Genomic DNA, 22929 nt, shown 5'->3' with positions numbered 1-22929 from the left:
GTGGGGACCACAGCGCCCATCATGGAACAGATCAGGAAATGGAGTAAGCAGATGGTCTGCCCATGTCTCAGGCTTTTATGGCCACTAACTAGAAAGGACAGCATCTAGAAAATTACAAAAACAAACAGGCTGGATAAAAATAATACAGTGTAAGGGGCTAATCTCCTGCCAGTCAGATGAAGTTTAAGGAAAATGAGTATGATAGAGTTCTGATTTTGTTAGGAGCCATCTGCTTCCAGTGCTGAGACTGGCCAGCCCAGGGCAGCTCCTTCAGCCAGGACTGCTGCAGGAGAGCTGGCTTCTCAGAACAGGGTTTGTATGAGCTGTGACAAAGATAACGATGAGTATTATGTATTCTGTGAGAAACTTCTGTAAGAAAATAAGACTATCACTACCAGTGAGAAGTTTAAATGAAATGACTTTTATGACGGAGAGGGTAAAATCAGAATTTTGAAAGCACTGTCACTGCTATGAATTTAGCCGTCTTAATATTTACCAGCACAAAAAAAGTAGGTAGAAGACAAACCTTCTTTCTTTTTCTGCCTTTCTTAGCAAAGACAGAGAGAATTAAGACAGGGAACTAAACCCTCACTTCATCTATCCATTTTAAACAACTTCAAGCACATGTTTTCAGAATATTCCTGAGAAAAAACCCATAACCCTGTTGATGCTGAGTTGCAGTAACAATGGAAAAAAGTCAGAAAGTCAAACTGTGGAAATGAAGAAATTTTGGCAATGACAGTGATGGAGTGCGTTTCATTTACTCATAAAAATCATAGGCTTGAGAACCTGCCATGATTGTTCTCCCATAGATTTTAAGTACAATCAACTAAAATATGCATGGTAAATAAGAACACCTGTCAACTTATGCCCCATCCTCAACACATGCAAGCTTAAGACACTGAATTTTCCAGCTGTTTCATATCCCTTTAATCAGCAAAACAAAATCTGAATAAAACCAAACTATGAATAAAACCTGCGTATCATTTGCTGTGCTTCTTGGGGCTGTAGAATTCATGTTAGCCCCTTCCAGCATGAAATAAAACCTATTGTGCCTTTGTAGTGTGGAGCACACAATCCTGTTTCTCTCTGCTATAATATAAATATCAAACAATAACTGAAAAGAGACAAATGACAGATTTAAAAAAATGTACCTAAAAATAAAATTATATGCATTTTGAAGATAAGAAAAAAAGTCACAAACATTTCCTAGAACATGAAACACTTCGGTGGCTGTAATGCATCAACATAAGGTTGACTTCAAGTAAAGATTTTTCTCATTTGCAAACTTGTCGATTCTGTCAGCTGAATACAGTTAACAGGCAATGAACTGTTGCATACTTATCTCCGTTCTGGTGTGCTGTTTAACATTGTTTACAGAGCTTCTAAGTCAGTCTTTCATTTGTGAAAAATGGGCCAGACACAAAAATAGACAGGATATATTACACTTTCTTTCAGAAAGCTGTTAGAAGTGGGCTATTCAATGCTAATCCAAAGTTGATAAATTTAAACTGTAAGAAGTAGATAAAGACACTTCATATTCACCTTAACGGGCTTTACTGACCTGGTAGGTAGAAGGTAATGTTCATCCATAGGAAGTCAGTGTGCGCATGGCTATGCAGGTTCCAAACGCTTCAATACATAGCAATCTTCCTATCATAGCCTCACTTTCAAAATGACAAGTTTGTTCTTTTAAACTAAAAAGGTCTGAAAGACAGGAAAATTTTTAAAACGGCTGCAGCAAACCAAGGTTTTTTCATTTACGTATTGTCCGACTTGCTAAGGTTATCTCAGATCTTAGTAACAGACTTCAGGAAAAGATGCCTGCTTGTGCTCAAGCAATCACCAGACAACATTCCTCATGTATGAAAATAATATACCTTTAATTTATTTACAAGACTGACCAACTGGATGAAGTGGCTGTACTTCAGATGCACTGCAAGAGCTTTCATTAGTGAACTATGTCGCTGTCCATATGTCTGTATTTTCTTGATATGTTATAAAACATACAATCAAATGACTCATGATAGGGTTGTGAAGAGTGAGATAAAAGGAATGTACGCAGCAATTAGGCAGAAGAGAAAAAACCAAAATATTACTATCCAACTTTCAAAAATGTAATTTAAAAGGTGAAGATTCTTTTTTCACTAATTAGTAGATAATATGAATGGACTGATTTTTTTATTTAATCTACAGTAAAAGTCAGTACATCTCAAATTTGCATGCTAGCTAGTAACATCTGTCAATCGTACAAAAAATTAATATATATTGAATTATTCTGGGAGCTTCAAAATCACTAAGTGGTGAGACATGTATGACATTAAGATAAGAAAATGTAATTATATTTCTTACCTTCTGGCTAGCCACTCACAACAACAAATTAAGCAGCTGTTAATATTTTGTCATTTTATATCTCCCATGAAAGTGCATGTAAAAAATTTAACAGAGGTGCTAGGTAGCATACAATTACAAGATAAAATCCTGGTTTCCAATACATTCAATTTACTAAATTTATGCACTAAAATGAAAGGTAAGATGCAGACATTGTGGTATCAGTTCTTTATCTTTGGTAAAATGTTTTCATTTTATTATAGCCATATTTGCTCTGATATCCATTTTGTGCATGGTCTGCTATTATTTAAACCAACGGGAAACATTAAAATGGATATAAACAGTATCAGTGTATTATTTAGTACATTCATGACTTTCTTCATACATTCTTTGAGAATGTTGCTAGCATGTGGGGAAAATGAGCAAATGCTACTATCTATTATGATTTACTCCTGGTTTAACATAATTTTACTAGTTCTTGCCATCAGAAAAAAACGTTTTGTTTTGCTTTCAAAAGAAAGGGATCAATATGACTCTAAGAACAACAAATTCTAAAAATCTGAAGTAAAAATATCAAGTATTTTGTACTTTCTTAAAAATTCTACAATAGAAAATTATACTGGAACTGACTTCAAATTTGATACTATGACCCATCTAAGGAAAAAAAAACAAACCAAAAAAGGACCACAGAGAACATCAATTGCTTCAAGGTGTTCCAGTGATGTCAGTAAGCAATCACTGCCTTTACTGTCTTAAAAGTCCATGTTTGACTCTCACCATTTCTATCAGCATCAAAAGAAAAAATAAAAGAAGAAAAAAAAGAGGAAAACTAGTTTTAAAGCAGCACTCTTCAGTGACAAGTCATACAGCAAATTCATATTGGGTTCTGGGGGGTCTTTGTTACAATTGAACATATTAATGATGCAAACTTGACCGTATGAACCTAAGTTATACCTACACAGTTATGCCTCCAAATAACTACTAATTACACTAAATCAGTTTGGCAAAGTGAGGGAGTTCAATATCCCTACACCCAAAATATTCAGACGCTGCTGCATTCACGCAAAGAATGAGTTACATTACCACAGCTCGTACATGGGGGACCCTGAAACACTGAATTTCATCACAAAACCAATCTTTGCACGTACTTTTTATATATGTATTTCAATATGAACACTGGAAACCTTTGGAATCATATTGATAGAGAGTAAGGTGTAAAATTTTTTCTAAGTTCCTGTTTCAGGTCTTTTTTGTTGTTGTTGTTTCTTTGTTATTTTACAAATAGAGTGGCAAGCAGGCGATGGCAAGACATTCCACGGGTATAGGCTTGGGTCTGTTCTGCTGGCTTTATTCAGGTGAGCCATCCTCAGTCACGCCAGCAGTGACACTGGACAAAACAAAAAAAAGAACTCACAGGGGCAGGATCAAGCTTGTGGTGTCAATATAAAAAAAAAACATTCACATTGCGTCTATGCTCATATCTCAATTCTTCAATAGTTAATTTGACATGGTATTATTTTCAGTATCTCAGTATCACCAAGAACAAAACAAATGGGAAGCTGCAATTACTGTAGAAGCACAGTCTAATATTCCAATGATTTCCAATGAACATGGCACTTTCAAATTCAAATTAAGTTTAAATTTCAAAGACTGTTTATAAGGGTATAATGAAAAATTGCCCCTGAAGAGCATGATTTAAAAAAAATAAAAATTATTTATTACTATAAAGTGAAAAAAAGGAAGATGCAGAAATGGGGAGTGGTGTGATACAGTTTCAATACATGTATTTGCACCAGTCAAAACCATGCTTTCAGTGAGTCATTGATAGCTCTATCACCAATGACTTACGGTCTTTAGCCATGTACAAATGTAGTAAGCCACTTCCCCACCCCTGCCGTGCCCACATAGATGCCACACACATTAAAACGCAACAAACTTAGTGCCTGACTGTCCTAGATGCTGAGCGCTCTCAGCTCTCGACAGGCCCTTCAGTCTAAACCAAAGCATAATCCTGACAATAATTTAGTGGTCAAAGTCTTATGAATTTAAAAGAGCCTGTCACTTTTTTTCTTTCTTTGCTTTTTTCAGTATATCACACTTTTTTCTGTTAGGACGCCGGCATCTTTCATCAATGCTCGGTATACATTCATAATGCCATACTTCTTCCATTTTCTCCACAGGGTAAACTGCCTCCACGTAATGACGGATCAGTCTCAGTCTGATAGGATCGAGCTGTTTTTTGTTACAAGCACCTGAATGGTTGTATTGCAGTCTGAGATTCTCCGGAGTAAAGAGCTCGGGAAAGAGTCTTACGAGAAGCCTGGCAGCAAAGTTGCCGACAGACAGGCTCTGCTGCACTATCTCTCTTACCTCCTTATCAGACAGCAAATACAGAGAAGGCACAGGGAAGTCTGGATTAGGAACAACGAGTTCATCGAGTGGTATCTTGCAAAAATCCTTGCTGCTTCTTTCTGGTGGCAGTGGTGGCCCTTCGAATTCTTCTCGAAACCTCTCGGCATTTATTGCATAGCTGAGAAATTCCCTCCTGTCGGGCCCTGGTATGTGGATTTTCCGTTGCTGTTGGTATGTGCGCCTTTGCTCCGTGTCTCTTCGTCGACACCTCTCGTCAAGCTTCCCAACAAACTCCAATGTCCACACTCTGTCATTCTTTGCTCTGGGGTACAGTATCTGCACATAATGTCGAATTAATTTAATTCTAGTGGGGTCGAGCTGTTTCTTGCCTAAAGATCCACTACAGTTATATTGCTTCCGTAAGTTTTCATGAGTAAACAATTCAGGAAATAAAAGAACAAGCAATCGAGAGGCAAAGTTGCCTATGGAAAGACTGCTTTCATATATGCTTTTAATCTGTTCTTTGTTCAACAGGTAATCCGGCACAGGGACATCGAAATCAGGAGGGGGAAAGTCAAGTTTGTCAAAGTCTATGGGTACAAGCCAAATTTTTTTTGAGCGCCTGCCAGGCTTTTCATATTCAAAACTGTCTTCTACTTTTATTATTGATACATCATCTGGTAAACTAGAAGAATCGTAACAGTCATCTCTCATCTGATCACATTCACTCCCATCCATATAAGTATTTTCAAGCTCATCATTTATTCGTTGAACACATTGCTGCAACCAGGCTGCTTCTTCTTGCACATCTGGAAAGTAAATTTCAGTGTACCTACGGATTATTTGAAGCCGATGAGGATCCAGCAGTTGTTTTCCAGAGTCTCCAAAGCAGCTGTACCTTTCAGCTAATTTTCTGTGGTCGAAGAGTTCTGGAAACAATCTGTGTAACAAAAAAACAGAGAATTCCCCCGGAGAAGAAGCTTCATCTAAAAATTCATTGAGATCCTGAGCATCCAGCATGTAATCTGAGGCAATAGCATTACTCCTGTCCAAGGACAAAGCTTCCTCCTGCTCTTTATCCTCCATAAAATGAGAGGATTCGACCTGCTCAGTCTCATAAAAACCAGACGACTGCACACTCTGCTGACTGTTTTCCATTTCCCTTTGAGCCCAAAATCTATTGAAAAAATCATTGACTTGAGGCAAACACTCCACCTGCCACACAGCTGTATTCTTCACAGAAGGATAACAAACTTCCACATAGTTACGGATAAGCTGTAGATGAAGAGATTCAAGTTTCCTTTTGTTGAGAAAGCCACATGCACTGCAGCTTCTGCTGAACTCGTCATCGCTGAAGAGCTCTGGGAAGAGCTGCACTAGCAACCGGCAAGCTAGGTCTCCGCCTGATGTGCTTTGATCCATGATCTGTTTGAGCTCTGCAGAAGTCAGCTGATACTCCGGGGGAGGCTTGAAGTCTGCAACGGACTCTACTGGACTGACTTGCTTTTTAATTCTGCTAACCTCCAAAGACAACAGGTCAACTTTACTGTGAAGCTGAGTCATATTGGTATTGAGGGTGTTAAGCGTGTAAAACATTTTCTGTATCAAAGAATATATATTTGGGTCGGCATCTGTGGTGGCTGCTGTTACGGCTATGGCTGTAGCAGAGTCCCTTTTCCGTTGGTCATTCAAAGTCCGAAGATGTGAGGGACTGCTGGGGTTGATTTTTTCAAACAACTCATAAGAAGCAAACTGCTCTGCTCCTGGTGGGTTCTTCTTCTCCGTGATTTTGTGTGAGATGCCATAGAGAGGTTTTTTATAAGATGGAGTCGTTACGTCACTGAAGGATTCTTCTTCACAGAGCCATGTTACGTTAGGATTCTTGTTCTTGTTTGGCTGCTCTGCATTTACCTGAGTGGGTGAGCCAGCATCTCTGTTCTTCATGTTTGAAAGGGAGCCCTTTGAATGAACAAATACTGTATTAGTAAGACTGCCTTAAAAATATTAGCTGTAAGTATGTGTCCCTTAAGCAGGCATTGTTAAATAAATATGCTAAGTCAAATTTTCTCCAGAAGGACTTAGTTAAGTAGATCAAAATCAATAAATACAGTAGGAAGAATGAGAATAAATACAGTAAAGTATTATTTAGGTGTTTGGGTTTTGTTGTTTTGGCTCATAGCTTTCTCCATGGAATAGAAATGCAATAATCCTTAGTACTCTCCCCACAGAGCTCTAAATACTCTCCCAAATTAAGTATCATTATGCTTCACCTTGCATACGAGGATCTTGGGCTGTAGCAAATTTGGGTGGCAACAAGTCAGCAACAGAGCCAAGAATAGAATCTAGATTTTCTGACTCCTGACTTCTGGGTCCTGTGACCTTGCCACTGCCTCCAACAACTGCATTTAATGTTCCAGCACTCTCTTTAGGTTAGCGTTTGAAAATACCAGGTTATAAAACACCAGAATTATGCTTATTCTCTTCTTTTCAACGTGAAAGGTTTATGTAGAGGTTTTTTTAATCTTTATTATGGTGTACAACTCCTAAGCAAGTTCTAAGAATGACTATAATTTTAAAAAAGTATTCTATATAAATAATAAAAAGTGAAAACCAAAGTGAAAAGTACCTTGGTATTGTCTTTTTAAAAAGAGAAGCCTAAGATTTTTGTAATTCTTAAAGGCAGGGAAGTTTAGACTCATGGGTTTCTAGTTTTCAAAACTATTTATATAAATAACAGTAATGAGTTCCTAAGGAATTAATGTTCTTAAGACTTTCTAGCTCTTCCTCATTGCTGGAAATCGGAAGCAAGCATTTTCACCAAATCAGAGCAAATATGCAGGGCTTGGGTGGGTTGGTGTTTTTTGCAAACACATGGCTATTGCAAGTAATTCTTAGGAAGCAGATACAACAGAATCAAAATCCAACGTATAGAATTAAAATATGAGAAAACACACAGATTTTAGAGAAGGCTGTACTGCAACGTTTTGCTTGGCTTGTTCCACAGATTATTAATTAGATAAAAAACATAATTTGCATTCAAGGATTAAAACAAATGGAACACGGCCTTGAGGCCTGAGCTGAGAGTCACAAGCAATTTGAAATTCTAGTGAAGCCCCCACTACGTCCTACAGTGAGGAATTTGAACTGAGGTTCCTTTCTGAAAAAAATAGAACTGTAACACTCATGAAATTAATCTGGTCCCTATGTGTACTCACACTTGGCATCTGCTTACTGCAGTGACAAACTGAATCAAACTACTTTTAATTTCTAATGCAATATACACTCAAAACAGGCTCAGAAAGAACAAGCTGGTTTCTGCTCCAAGTTTAGAAACAGCAGACTCGGCTAGATTGAAGTTGTGTTTCCAGGTTCTGCTCTCATTCACATCATGCAACCCTACATATGAAACCTCGTGTTTTCACATCCAAAGCTGATGATAAAATGAAAGCATAATGCAAATGCAATCTATTTCACAGTGCGCAAAATTCCTAGCTGTGCTGGTATAGGACACCTGACTTCCAGGTCCCATTTAGAAGACTGTTGCTCCAGTCCCACCCATTTGCTATGAGGACAGCAAAGAATCAGAGTCCTGTAACACCACCCGCTAATAAAGATACCACCCCAGAATGTGGTATGATACACCCTAACTAAATCAGCTCTCTGTGACTTGTAAAATACCAGAACACAAGAGACCAAATTGGGAGCAGACTGAGATCCACGTTGCTCCCACCTAACTGCAGGCTTCTACGCTGGGACTGAAGGTGTCATACACCACCTATACTTGTCAGCGGAGAAACAGAGGTATTTCCGGATGGTAATAAGGCTCTCCCAAAGAGACATCATGGGAAAGCAGGTCACAAAAATCCCCACTGACATAAACGTAGTTCTGCTCCTCAGTCAGACAACCAGACTGAATTACAAATTACTCTTACCATTTTAGATCAAAAGAACAAAACAAAACAGCAATTCTGGAGAATACATTTCTTAGACATACAGTGAGACCTGCTACCTAAGTAGCTAGCTCTTCCATTAACACTCCTATAGAGCACATTCCAAATACTCCTTCACAGACGGAGTATGATCCATTCAATTCCTTCTCTACTAAATAGCTTGCCATGGGCCACCAGCTGTCTGTCAGTTCTCATCAGAACTCCTGCCATACCTTTTCCCTGATTAATTTATAATAAAACTTGGCAATGTGAGGTTAACTTCTATTAATGCACACCCCACATCCAGAGCCAGGGCAAAGCAGTATTGGAAAGTGTATTAGCATAAACTCATTGTCTTGCACTTTGACAGTGAGTATTGTGAAAGTCTGCATTCTCAGTTTTTGACACCATACTCTGGATGAGGAGAAGCGTGCACGCTAAGAGCAGCAGATCACTGCTGCGATGGCAGCAAACTTCTGCCCTTTCACTAATGCAGATCAGAGTGTTTGAATACAGTTGCAGGACGGATTTGTTATCTGCATTTCAAAAACACACAGTCAGTGTTTGACTAACAGATGACAACACATTTGGGCCTATATTTAAGGATTTTCTATTTCAGATGCATACGTGTTTTCTTTCCTTTTGCTTTTAATTATCTTGCCTTTAAACAGTTTCCATCTGGGAACGGCAGTATCCACAGCATAAATACATGGCTTTTCATAAATTGTCCAATTAAACTAGTATTACTATTTTTTAATTACTTTTCTGTAACACTGATCTTTACACATCAATGTATTTCATCTAATACTACACCTGTTTAAGATGATCAGTTTTAATGTACCATCAAAAAATAAGCAAAGATGTTGTTCTGTGAGACTCAATGTACATAAGACAGTGCTGACTTTTATACTACATTTGCAAAGCAAGTTTTTATATTTTATACATTCTTTGAACATTTTCAGAATGCACAGTGACCAATATAAGTAACTGTGAAATAGTCTCACACGCTATCTCTCAGAGTCCCGAGACAAGTTTTAAAAGTTTAGTTATTGCTCTGTTCAGTGCTAAAGTCCAGCTAATTTGTGTACCTTATTATACTTAAAAAAATGAAGTCTAAGTATCTGTAAGAATACAGAGCATAATATTCTAGCATATGAGTAAAGAAGAATGAATACATGAGCAAGAAACATATAAAGAGATTCTATCAAACACATGAGAACTTGGAAATTTCTTGCACATAATTTTTTAAAAATTACAACATTCTACACTTGTTTTTTAAAAGAAAAATAGGGAAAATGATTTTCTGGTTATGAAGTCACACTTTTTTTAAAGAAAATTAGGGAAAATTAATTTCAGGTTCTGAAGAGACAATCAGAATTTTAAAAAAGCTAAATGTCTTCTGATAGAAAGTCATTTAGGATTATAATCACCAGCCCAATACTATGGTTATATAACACAAAAAGTACAACTCTGCTTATATCATACATAGTAGCCTATGTGATGTTAAAATATACTAAAAGCACAATATTCTCAGAAATCACAAACATTTTTGTCCTCTGTTTAAACAGACATAGTTGGTGAAGTCAACTAAATCAAAACATTGGTACTAGAAAAGCAATTAACTTTAAAAATGTTAGGATTGAGGGCTATTTCTGGTTGGTATTTTTAACTAAACATGCTGATTCACTGGGGTCAGTCAAGAATGAATTTTCATCGCTGCTACTGGGTCACTTTCTGATATTAGAAGACCAAAGTTATAATTAATTTCAAATTGAAATTAAAAATTTAATAAAGGCAAACAGCAAACAGTAAGATCAAAAGCAAGCACAGTTTAGAGACCATTATGAAGCTCTTTAAGAATCTGAATGTAAGTAAAACACTTGTAAAAAGAGAAAGGAAAAGAAAGACACCATGTAATAAGATTAAAACCTACCTACCAAAGGCATATGGGGAAAAAAAAGCCCCAAGAAGTCAGAGAGATGACAGTCAAGAAAAAGAAATATGAAGAGCTATGGCTAGAAATGAGAAATAAAATGCACAAATACAACACAGAATAACTGGCTAGGTAGCAGAACAGCAGAAAAGGATATGTGCATTAGAGTAGGTCATAAACTAAATATAACCCACGGCCTGAAGTTATTCAAAAGCGGATGAATTTGAATCTAGGTTATTTTAATAAAGTGCTGAGTGTGAAAAACAGGAGGTCATTTCACTGCTCTAGAGGGTGTTAGAAGAGATGTGACTATCCAACACTGGACACTACACTTTCAGGAATCTCAAAGAGAACAACAAAAATATAAGGCGACTCCTGAAAAAGAGCTGGAAAAACAGAATTACAGTCATGGAAAGGAAGGGCTGAGGGTGGGCAACATCACACTGATTTTCCGACGTGCAGAAGACTTTTCTAGGAACAGATGATCACTGCTCTCCCTACTGAAAAGAACAAGGACAAAAAGAAACTTGTTCAGTTTCAGCAAAGGCTAATGAAAATCTCCAATTGCTAGAGAGGTAGAACACTAGAACAGGGTAACCAAAGAAACTTGGGCATCTCCTTCACTAACTGGATTGTTGTGAGATGCTGCACCAGAAGTTGTAATACTTTCTGCTCTTCATATGCTGAAGTCTTCTGCATCCCTGCATTTTTATCTTTCAAATAATACACAAATTTATACTTGTCTCACTGGCATTGAAATCTGTGTCACAGAAGAAAGAATTACAGCCTGATTTTATTGCTGTGGATCCAGCTGAAGGACTCTGTGACATGAGAGGGCCTGTAATCAGAGTCATGCTCAAGTTAATTCAAATCACTACCTGCTCCTACATTCTCTGACAAACAAGAAAAATACACTTCACATGAATGAATTAACCTAGAACTGTATTTCATAGATATGATCGCTCCCACGTTATTTAAAGAAATACCCAGACAATAATGTGTGCAAACTGGGTTAAGATTAGCCATGTTTGTCTCAAACTCGTTACTAATGCAAATCTAATTAAATGACTTGCATTTTGCTTATAGCAGCAATAATTTAGCCTATGAAATAAAAACCAGAAAAATCACAGAATCGTGTATAGAAAAGTCACCTCTTGTGTAAAGCGTCTTTTCTTCACACTGGGTAAGACATCTTGCTGGCTCCCTGAACCATCACAACCAAGTGAGGTCTGTTTCCGTTTGCTGGAATCCTGCAGGCAAGTAACTGCGCCATCCAGTGAGTGTTTCTCAGCAGACCTGGACGTTACCGAGCAGTCTAGAGCTTCATCTTCATTTTCTGTTTCTACTTTCACAACATTATTTTTAGGAATTTTTACTGGAAAAATAGAAGGTTTAGAAAGATAAAGCACTCTCTCCAGAAAACCATGACACCCTTAATACAATCTTTTGTGGCTTGTTTCTTTTTATGAAAATGTGTTTTGAAGAACTTCATTATATTTTATGACTTGTACAATGAAGTGCATGCTGAGGCCACCTCAAAGTCAAGTGATTATTATGCTAGGAACTATTCAGTCATCCAGTAAATCACAGTTTCTTCCCCAAGGAAGAATCTAAAGTATAAACAAATACAGTTACAGCAGGAAGATTTTTTTGGAGGGGGAGGAAGGATGCAGAGCAGGAAATAAAATGAGTAATAAAGGTGATGGTGTATTTTAGATACCTCTTTAAGAAACATTAATGTAATTTGTCTTGATCCAAGTGCATTCTTTATCAGGTTATAGAGGCTTTAACTCAACAAGTATTTTTTCCTGATCATAAATTACACAAAGTATAATATTTTACCTTCATCATCATCAGTGATTTCAGCTGAATTCATCTTCTATCCCACTAAAGAACAAAACAAAACCACAAAGGTAAATATCAGCATCTTCTGGAATCAGGAAACATCTACATCTGTTTTTATAATTACTTTTAATCTAGAGCCATTGGGCATTAACACCCCACAAATAATTTCCAGTCTGTACGTTTTAATAACTAGACCTGCCAACATGCAAACTATACTGCTGACAACATATGACAGCTAGGAAAGTATTTAAAACTACACGTCTTTTTCTGGTGTGGACAAAACTAAAAGTCATTTTAACCTTCTCTATAAAGTATCTTGGCACTATATAAATGGAAGTTAACTGTATTAAACTCTCTATCCTGTACCAAGTTACTGCTTCTTATTACAGTCCAATGTTTTTATATTGTCATTGTGGGTGACTCAAAGTGATCACAGAAGGAAAACTCATCATAAACTGTAATATACTTGCAGGATAAAAATCTCTGATTTTTTATATGGATTGCATCAATTCAAGCAGAGCAATCTGAAGATCTACAGTAATTCCTCTTTTCCTAACTGTCAGCCTCTAAATAATGCAAGAATGTTTTTTGAGGGAAAAACAAATATATGTATTATTCTAGCATGAATTTAGCATTACTTCTCAAATGAAAGACTGGTTTGTATTTCTGTTTCCTTGAAAACTAATTTTGCAAGTTACTTGAGGGCAAACATCGATCTGTGGACATGTCCCTAAAAGATATTCTAAAACTTCTGGAGATCTGCAAAGCAAGTAACCTAATCAGATCCCACCGACCGTGGGCGCACAGCTGCAAACTGATACTCTCAACTAGTGAGCTGGTGACTGGTAAACTGTCACACACCACTCCAGTTCATCTACACACAGCATTATGTTTACTTGGCCTCAGAATATTATTATTTTACATTTTCCACATTCTTCCTTCAGATAGTTTTCTTTTCAACTGTTCCCACTTATCCTTTAACCAAGGTCTGAAATCAAGACAGACTTGTCTCTGGTTGGAGCAAGTGAATAAAACCAGTCAATCAAAACTGTATGTACAGCCCAGAAGTGGGAATTATAATGAAATTTAAAAGACAAGGAGAGAAAGAGACAGAGAATTTGTTTTGGAGAAAAATATATTCTCTACCTTTCTTCTAAATAGTGTTGAATATTTTTTTTTTTTTAAAAAAAAGCTCAAAATACTGTTGAACTCTTGTAAACACTTGAATGCTTTGTAGCTATGAGTTTTTCTTCACCAGCAACTGATGGCTGCCAATGGTAAGTATGAGGTCCCACTCTGGATCAGCTTTTGTACAATGGCAGTACAATGAGTAGCAAACCAAATGGAAAATGCATGGAGTTATAAAATCAGCTCATACTGGGCCACTCTAGAAGCCAAAATACCTTTGATGGGCTGACCTTCAATGTGGCCCCTATGTACAGCCTTGTGAAGGGCACTGTCAAGAGGATAACAAGAGATTGTCTTCATCATCATGTCACCAGAAAGTCTCCAACAGTTGGATCTAGAGCTACTACAAATCCCTTATCTACTCCTTTTACCTACCACAATTCCCTGTTTTGGGACTTGCATTTATGAATTGATCCACAAATAAATTATGCCAGCTTAGTTGTAATATAGTCACTTCACTTAAACTTCTGCAAACTCTTTAGAGGCATAACAGCATGAAACTAAGTGGCTCACACCAACTTCTAAGACACCTGGCAAGCACTGGTGAAGGTTAATACCAAGTCTTACTAAGTCAACATTATTTATGAATTTAGATGCAGTCACCACAGATTGTTATGAAAAATCCTAAGACAGCGTACTTCATACAGCACCATCAAAAATCTAAGCTGGAAAGCAGCACATAGCACTAAATATTTGTATTTTGCCCTGATGTCTCAAATACGTTGATATTCAGTGCCTGTATCCTTCCTACAGTTTTCCACACTGCACTAGGCTCAGGCTGAGGGATGTGGTACGAGATGAGACCAACACGTGCCAGTGCTCAGGAAGTGTGACACAGAGCCTTTCTGTGAGGGCCTGAGGTGACAGCAAGCAAATCAGCCGATACCACTACAGAATACTCTGTAATGGAAATCAAAATGGTCTTCCAGATAATCCTAGGCTGCTCTATCAAAGCAAAACACTAAAAGATGGTAAACACAGAGCCAGAAGGGAAGACTGTGGAGGTGGCAGCAGCCATAACACCACAAAATATTTAGGAGGGGATATAGGGAATTATATTTTCCTTCTAACTCCTGCTATTACTGCTATTTAAATAGGAAAAAAACTTTAGGATAATTCTTCTGAGACAATACAGGCAAACTGGAAAGAGAAGATAGTAAGAATCTGAATAGCCACTCTAAAACTGGAAAAAAGTGAAAACTAAAGCAAAGCACATACCCTGGGTAACAGTTAACTTTCTGAAGCAGGTAACATCAGTAGATGAAAGCTATCCCAAACTAAGGACAAATAACAAAGTCAAAACATTATTTCAAAAATTTGAAACAAAGTGTTATTATGTATTTTTTGTTTTATTTGAAAACTGCCAGAATCCAATTAAAAGTGAATAATCCAAACCAGCATCAGAATCAATGAGGCCTAGAAAGACTGGGGCGCCAAACAAAGCACGAGCTCCAACCTTTTCCTTTCCACAAGCCCTAGAAACATCAACATCTGTCTCCTTATCTGGTTTCTTCTTTGTGAGATTTGTAAGAACTTAGGTAACCTGAGAAAATGACACAAATATAACAACTTCTATCAAGAGACAGGATCCAACTGCCCCTCTGATTTCCTGCCTCATAACCCCACCTGCTCCCTCAGTCAAGCGTGAGTGCCAGCCTTAACCTTCAGTGAGCTCTTTCACCTTGACAAACTGACAGAAAACAATTCACTTCTTTCTTTGCTGGGTTACTTTTCTTCTAATTCAGAGAGGTAAAGGGTAAGGCAAGAAATTGGGCCAAGAGTATGCACGTGATTTGGGACAGAGAGGAGGAATTAATCTCTCTCATACCCGCAAGCCACTGGCTTGGTTCAACCGTTTCACAAAACTTCACTTACCACCTATTTACACCACCATCTCGCTTCAAATTTGGGTAGCAATGGACTCACAAGTGAGTAGTGAGTGGACACAGAGATGTCAACACAGCAACTGTATCATCACCTCCATAGGAAATTAAGGCCTGTGGGAAGAAGGAAAGTATGTGGGCATGCGTGATCATGTCCATGCATGTACACCTGTCTATGTAGGGTTAACAATAATTCTGTTGATCGTTCACAGTCTGCTAAAGATAACACATTTCAGATTCTTTAAAATACTGTTTGCAGTGAATAGGTACTTATGAATAATTATTATTGGCTTCATAGAAGAGGCAGCAGTGTCAAAATCTGCTTTGAGGTAGCATTCTGCCCCAGACTGCGAGAATAAGCAAAGCTGGAGTAAAAACGACCTAGGAGAACTTGGGAGAAAATAGGGCAACAAGCAACTGAACAAGTAATCCACCTAGTAAAGCAAACACCTGACAGTTGTTCCTTGTCATGTTGACTATACAATGATACTTTGTTCTTATATCGTATTTATATATATCTTTTTTCAAAACAAAAGGTAAATATATTTATCATCTTTAGCCTAATACTGCCTCAGCGCTATCTACAGGACAGCAGTTAGCCAGTTCTAGGAAGGAGTGAACACCCTGTGCTGAAGCTGGGGGCCTGGACCTGCAGCCATGACTGGCAGAGCAACCTGTCTTGGCAGCTTTATCTTGCTGGGCTACAGACAGATGCTGCAGTACATCCTATTTTCTGGTGAGAAGAGGATCTGGAGGAAGGATTCCAAAACATACCAAACATCTACGTCAACAGCCAGATCTTGATCCTAACGAAGTTGACTGGAGCTGTAACCTAAGCACTTGTATGTCTGAATTTTAGCTGAAACTTCTTGTATTTTCACCTGAACTGACCAAAAAAATAATGCTTTACAAAATATGAAAATATGAACTCATTGTCTCAAAACCAAACACTTTGCTGACTATCAGCATGTACTCACCTTCCTATCTAAACTGCCTGGATAGCTGCTAGTACGGGTACTGTACCTGTGCTAAGCCACTGCTAGGTGTCACACAACGGAGCCTACGTGATACCAGAGCCTTCCTGGGACGACAGAAACATTCCTTTGGGCTCAGCCCTCCAGACTCACCCACAGGTCCTGACACTTTTGAAACAGTTAAAATAGATGAACCAAAAAGGACAGTTTTCTTAAGGTGATTAAGGTTTTGTTATTCTAAGAGAAATGAATAAAAATACCTGATTTGTAATCATGTAAATGAGGATACTGTTCATTTTAAACTAATGTACGATAAGCCTATTTGGAGAGAATTGATGCGATATACAGCATTTTGTCCTGTTTCAAGTTAATCTATTTCTAATAAACTGAACATGCATTACAGTAACTCTAGACACCAACCTAAGGGTGTTTGATTTGTGATCTTGTGATTTGCAGCAAGATCCAGAAAACCCACTCAGCTACCAGCTAACTTGTAGCTGGTTACAAATTCTAGATACCAAGTTGCTGGCAGACCAGATACACAAAACCTTTTGAGCCCTGCTGGGACTGCTCCACTAGGACCTCCTCTGCATCTGGCCAGCTGGCTAACATTCAACAGCCATTTTCAGAACATGCTCAGTACTTTTGGACTCTCATAGAGGACGGTCACAAGTAAGTGTAAGGTTTTTCACTTAGCAACGGCACAATGTTTAAAGAGGTATTTGGGAGCCAGAAAATCTGTTGGGGTTTTTTGTTTGTTTGGTTGGTTTTTTTTAACTTTCCTGCCCTTGATTCTGCAGCAGAGACAAGAATTCAGGTCCCCAAATCCTAGAAGAGTGATCTAATCACCAGGTTATAGCACGCTGGAGGGCAAGCAGGAAGAAGAGCAGTGGGTCAGAGCATGAGGGGGCTGGAAAAGAAGGGGGATCCCAGCACACCTTGGCCATCACTACCGGCCAAATCCCCTTCCCACAGATCCCGCTCTCCCTTCTTCTCATCAGATTAGATGATGAATGAGACAGCTCAGTGAAGGGACTTACCCCTCCCTACTTCCATTGGTATCACTTAGACACATGTCTCTATTCCAAAGACCTAGCAGGTTATGACACTTAAATGTACCATCATACCATTTTGGTAACAACATTCAACATTGAAATGGTATTACCTGTGGCTAACAGGGAAGCTCAATGCCTAGTGCAATGTTGCAAGTTCCAAAGCATGGAAGAATACATTTAAAAATGCGGTTTTGGAATGTTTCTCCATGCATTTGGTGCTAACTACCACCCTGATGATGCTTTTGCAAGTAGAGCAAAAAACGCGATTCATTTATCAAAAATGCGCCTACCTGAAACATGCACTGAAACCTTAAGGATTTAAAGCACTTAGGTAAAGATTTTATGAGCAAGAGAACAAATTGCAAATCATACTCTAAACATATTTCAGTCTCATATCATCTAGTATAATGCATAACGCTACTTAAAAGTAGCATAAAAGTGTACCTACTTATTGGTATATAAAACAGACTTGAATCATAAGCCTAAGTTAAATCATCCCATAACATGCGTTCTCCTATTTACCATCTAACAATTACTCATGTGTTGGCCCTGGAGGATGCTTTCCCTACCTGTCTTATAACTGTGACCATCGTAAAAGCACAATGCAAAGAGAAAAGATCTTGCTGATAACGTAAGATCAGGGCAGCTCTCTGCCTTTGCAATCAGTCTTAAAGAAAGCCTGATTGATCAGTTCCAAGTTCTGACTTTAAAAAACAAACAAAAAAAGTCCACCAGAAAAAAATACTGTTGTTCTGCTGTTCATAAGTAAAAAACTAACTCTTTAAACTCCCACATCTAATGTAGTAAGTTCTGACAACTGAAAAAAAGAAGTGCAAAAACCATGTAGAAAAGCATAAAAGTGTATACCTGCTGTATGTGGAAAGCAATTCTGACTTCATAACACCTGTTAATTATAATCACAAATCTAAATGAATCATTACCTTAATGAATACGCTTTACTATAATAAGAAAGCCTGTTATCAGTTTTATACAAGTTTGCTATTTAGAATTTAAATGCTTGCATAACCTTGTATTGTTCGGTTCATTAATGCACAGTAAATGTGTAGATGCCGCTTTTTAAATGCACACTGTCCCACTAAATGTTTTAGCATCTTCCATGTACATTGGAAGGAATGCTTTAGTTCTTTATTATAGACTATAAGAACGTTACTGAAAATACAGGGGATTAGATATTGTGTATGATGAGATGTTTATTCCTTTTAAAGCCTCATGGTGGCACATTGCTTCATATATAAAACTCGGAGACTTCAAGGAAAAGTATTCTACTAGGGTGTCATATGCTTCTGAAGAGGTGAACTGTTCTTTACATTTTGCTCAAAAGCTGAGACACATGTGCTTGCTAGTAACATTACATATGCGTTTAATAGCCTGTGTGGCTGCTCAGTTTCCTTGTTTTCAGCATGCTGTGAAAGATACAACCCTCCTCTTAAAGCACAGGTAACCTAGTAAAGTTAAATAAATTATGGGAATGCCAAAAAAGCTGATATTCTGAGTAAGTAACACTGGATATATTTTACAAGATCTGTACATTGAATCGCTGTTTAACAGCATCTCCTCTTACATATGCCTTCCTGTAACAGGACTTTATCCCAAAATTGCAATGGTCTTATGCTACGTAATTAAAGTGTGGTTTATCCATAGCCAACCAAACCATGGTACAAATACTCATCCTCAGCAAGGGACAACGATTAATCAATCTAATAGTTAGACACTCACCAGACAGTCAAGTGTCTGAGGTACTGCTCCCTGTCTCTGGGTCTCTCTGTATTTTGTATGAAACATGCACTGGATAAAAACCAGAAAATGACCAATGCTTCCCAGGGGAAGCCCACAGTTTTGAAAGCTGGCGTGGGTAAGTGGAAGCAGTCCCGTCGCCTTGAAGCAACAGCCCTCATTCTCAACACCAGCCCTGCAGTCCCAGGGGAAGACAGGACCCAAGGCACAAGCCTCTGCTCAGGCTGCCCAGGAGCTGCCTCCTGCCCAGGGTGTGTGGTGCTTTCCAGGCTGCCCCTTGGAAAGCTCTCCTGCTGGGCTGTAGAAGCAAACCTAGAGAACTGTATGTTCCGGGTTCTGCTTCAGGAGCCAAGTAATCTGCATCTTTTGCTTCCTAGCTGTAGCACTGGGTTCAATAGTTTCAACATTGCAATTATCCTTGGGGTACATTTGATTCCTCCGATTTGTAAAAAACCAATGCAACTCAAATTGAATTCAACTGAATTATATGCAAATACCACTCCAAAACTGAGCCGTAAAATGTATTTCTTAGAGGCAATGTTTGCCTTCTGTTCAATTCTATGGGCCAGTGATTTGACTATAAGTATTACAGAATTTCAAGAAGGCCTCAAAAACCCACAAAACAATGCCATTTTTTCTGGACTTTTTTTTGCATTTTCACTAAAATTTTTGTTTTCTATTTAAGTATCCTTCTATTACCGAAAACCTCATGATCACACTCATTGGTATGATGCCCAGAATAAGCAAATAGCAAGGAAAGGATCACTGTCAGTATGCTGCCTGAAACATTTTTACTGACTAACATTACAAATTACCTAAAATTATTATAACAGCCAGAAATTGGGGAGGGAGGGGAAAATCTGTACTGTTTGAGCTATATACCTGACTACACTTTGTATATATTTAGTCAGGTTTCCTTAAAGCTCGTAACTTTTCTGAGCTTTGCTGGGAAGTTACTTGAAAAGGGAACACTCCGAAGAAGTCTGATACTTGAAACCACCTTAGTTAAGAAAAAAAATATATTTCAAATTGATACCCATCTTAAAGAAACTGTGAAATAACAATATTACCTCGTTCACTGAACTGTAAGCAAAACACAAGCAGACAATATAAACAATACTAAAAGCAGATGCTTTCTATTTTAATAATTTTGAGATAGTAAAGTGCCGCTAGTGACCCAGGAGTGGAGTTTTTGAGTCAAATTTATTCTTGATACCCAGTACTGACACTTGAAATATTAAATACCTTAGAAAACAGTATTCCAACATTGCAATCACATTCTGACTATAAATACATGTATAACAAGTTCTAGAACTATGAAAAAATACCTTTAAAAGAACACGCAGATGTCGTTGGAAGCGTTGCCCTTACAGAGAATAAAATCCCTATATTTAACATAGTTTGAAAACCTCCTCTGCTGCCCTGTGAAGGACAGGAAGCCTCAAGCCTCCACCGAAGCCAGCCCGCTATAAGGGCATTTTGCCAACAGGACTTACAGGGCATGTTCTCAATTTGGGTCTTTTTTTGTTTCATTTTAGTTACATCTGCAGATGCAATTTAAATAAAAAAAGAATAAAAATTACTCTTCTCAGTTTTCCCACAAGTTGCCTAAAGCTGAAGTTTTCTCAACCTGTCCCCTGTACTTCATCAAACACCAATTTAATATTGCAGTGGTCAGCAAAACAGTAACCTAGCCGATTTCCAGCATTCATGCATCAGTTCGGTTCCTCCTCAGTCAGGTGTTTTCCCCTGGTCTATTAGAAACATTTTGTTTTCCTTAATGCTTAGTTCTCTCTCCTCTTGTTCTTTGCCTTTATTTTAAAATACCGTTCCATCTGAGCTTCGTACAGGCAATTTAAAGTCTCCTCCGAACTGCATTCGACTTTCCTATTTTTATCCACTGGACTCCGCTAAGCTATGAAAATACTCAGCAAAGATAAAAAGGTGCGGCTATTCCAACGCCGAGTGCGACTTAGCAGGGGAGAAAAGGTATCAGCACAGAGTGGCAACCATTCCTTTTATTCGACGGGCAGTCGTTCCAGTAAATTCACGATCTGGTGACTCGGTGGTCAGCCAGAAGCAGGGAAGAGGTCGTTCCTCCCCTGTTTAACTGCCTGTGCCCCAGGGGTCGGGCACACGCAGTGTTTATGGGTGGCAGCGGCAAACTCGACCCGCACTTCAATCCAAAAAGCTCCGGGACTGCGTCAACGCCATGTGGACGCCGTCACATGGCCGCTGGCCCGCCGCCGGCTCGCGTTCTGCTGCTTCAGAGTTTGTTCCCGTCTGTTTACAAAGGGCTGCGCGGACGCACCGCAGGGGAAAGTAGGGTAGAGGCAGCGGGCGGGCGCCGGGTAGAGGCGGCCGGTCCCGGGCGGCGGCGGCCGCCCCCGGCCCCCCTGGCGCACGGCTCCCCGCGAACCGACGCGGGCTTGCCACCGAACCCCGCTCGGCGCCGCTGCCGGGCGGCACCGCGACCCCCCGCCCCCGCCGTTACAGGACGCCCCGCGAAGCCCCCGCGCGGCGGCTCGGCGGGAGCAGTCCCGGGGGCGGGGGCTTCCCCCCCCCCCCCCCCCGCCCCGCCGGGGCTCCCCGCGGAGGGGCGGCGGCGGCGGCCGCCACGTGGGAGCGGCGCGGCGGCGAGGCCCCGCCCGGAGGCGGGGGCTGCGGCGAGGACGCCCCGCGCGCCCCGCACGCGGCGGCCGGGGCCGCTTCCGCGGTCAGACCCACGAGCCCGAGGCGGCGGCGGCGGCGGTCGGCGCTTCCGGTCCGAACCCTGCCCGGGCGGATCCGTGCGGCCGGCGCGGGGGGAGGGGACGAGGTGAGGCTGGAGGCGGCGGCGGCGTGACCGTCCCACTCTCCTCGCCGCCTCTCCTTCCCCCGCCCCGCCGCCCGGGCCGGGCGCGCGCGCCCTCGCGCCGCAGCGCTATAGCAACGTTCCAAGCAGCGAACAAAGAGCCCCCCCGCCCCCAGCGGCCCGCGCCCCGCGGCGGGGGGGTGGGTGCGGGGTGGAGCGGCAGGGGCGGGGGGGGGCCCGAGCCGCGGCCGGGGGGAGGGGCCGGCCCCGCGGCTCCCGCTCCCCGGCTCGCTCGGTCGCCGGCGCGGCCCCCCTCCCCGTTCCTCCCCTACCCGCCGGGGCGGCGCTCCCCGCCGAGGGCTGCGCGGAGCGGCGCCCCTCCTGCCGCCCGGCCGGCGAGCGGCGGCGGCGGGACTTACCTCGGGTCCGCGCGGGGGCACGGCAGCCCCGGGACGGCGGGGGCGGCTGGAGCGGCCGCCGCTGGTGCCCGCGTTTCCCCCCCGCTCTTTGTGTGCGAGGGTCCGCGCGCTGCGCTCTCGCGTGACGTGACGGGACCGTGTGTCATTTCCGCACAAGGACACTGAGCCCCGACCCGCCGCGGCCAGCGCCACCCGCCGCCCCGGGGCAGGGGCAGAGGCGGGAGGGGAGGGGGGAGGAGCAGGCCGCTCTCCCCCCTCCCCCCCTCCCCCCCCGCCCTCCCCGGCGCTGCCACAGGGGACGCGCAGTTCCCACTGGAGACCCCGCGCGCCCCCGCCCCCGCCGCGCGCGCCCTGCCGCCCACTCGGCGCCGCGCGGGCAGCCCCGCCGCCGGCCGCCCCCGCCGCGCCCCGCCCCCGGCCCCCGGCACCCGCGGGCGGCGCGGCGGGCACGGCCGCACGTGGGCCCGGCTC

The 22929-nt window shown here is 41.1% G+C and overlaps 1 protein-coding gene across 7 annotated transcripts; it reads right to left on the bottom strand.

Annotated features, from left to right (window-relative positions):
- Positions 1-742: 742 nt before the first annotated feature.
- Positions 743-22638, bottom strand: BEND3 (BEN domain containing 3). 7 transcript variants are annotated; one of them, XM_055713552.1, is made up of 6 exons: positions 22459-22638; positions 15454-15575; positions 12388-12432; positions 11697-11920; positions 4702-6642; positions 743-1707 (listed from the first exon to the last, which is right to left on the bottom strand). In XM_055713552.1, the coding sequence occupies exons 3-6, from the start codon at positions 12419-12421 to the stop codon at positions 1693-1695; spliced, it is 2214 nt and encodes a 737-aa protein (XP_055569527.1). In that variant the 5' UTR covers positions 12422-12432; positions 15454-15575; positions 22459-22638; the 3' UTR covers positions 743-1692. The 7 variants fall into 7 exon arrangements, with proteins under 7 accessions (XP_055569527.1, XP_055569526.1, XP_055569521.1 ...); XM_055713551.1 differs by lacking the exon at positions 743-1707 and adding an exon at positions 1860-3718 and having other exon boundaries at positions 22459-22637; XM_055713546.1 differs by lacking the exon at positions 743-1707 and having other exon boundaries at positions 1860-6642; positions 22459-22633.
- Between the last annotated feature and the right edge of the window lie 291 nt (positions 22639-22929).

The sequence above is a fragment of the Falco cherrug genome, chromosome 6, assembly GCF_023634085.1.
Source record: "Falco cherrug isolate bFalChe1 chromosome 6, bFalChe1.pri, whole genome shotgun sequence".
Classification (NCBI taxonomy): domain Eukaryota; kingdom Metazoa; phylum Chordata; class Aves; order Falconiformes; family Falconidae; genus Falco; species Falco cherrug.
Note: the sequence above shows the minus strand (reverse complement) of the source record. Positions and strands in the feature narration are given on the sequence as shown.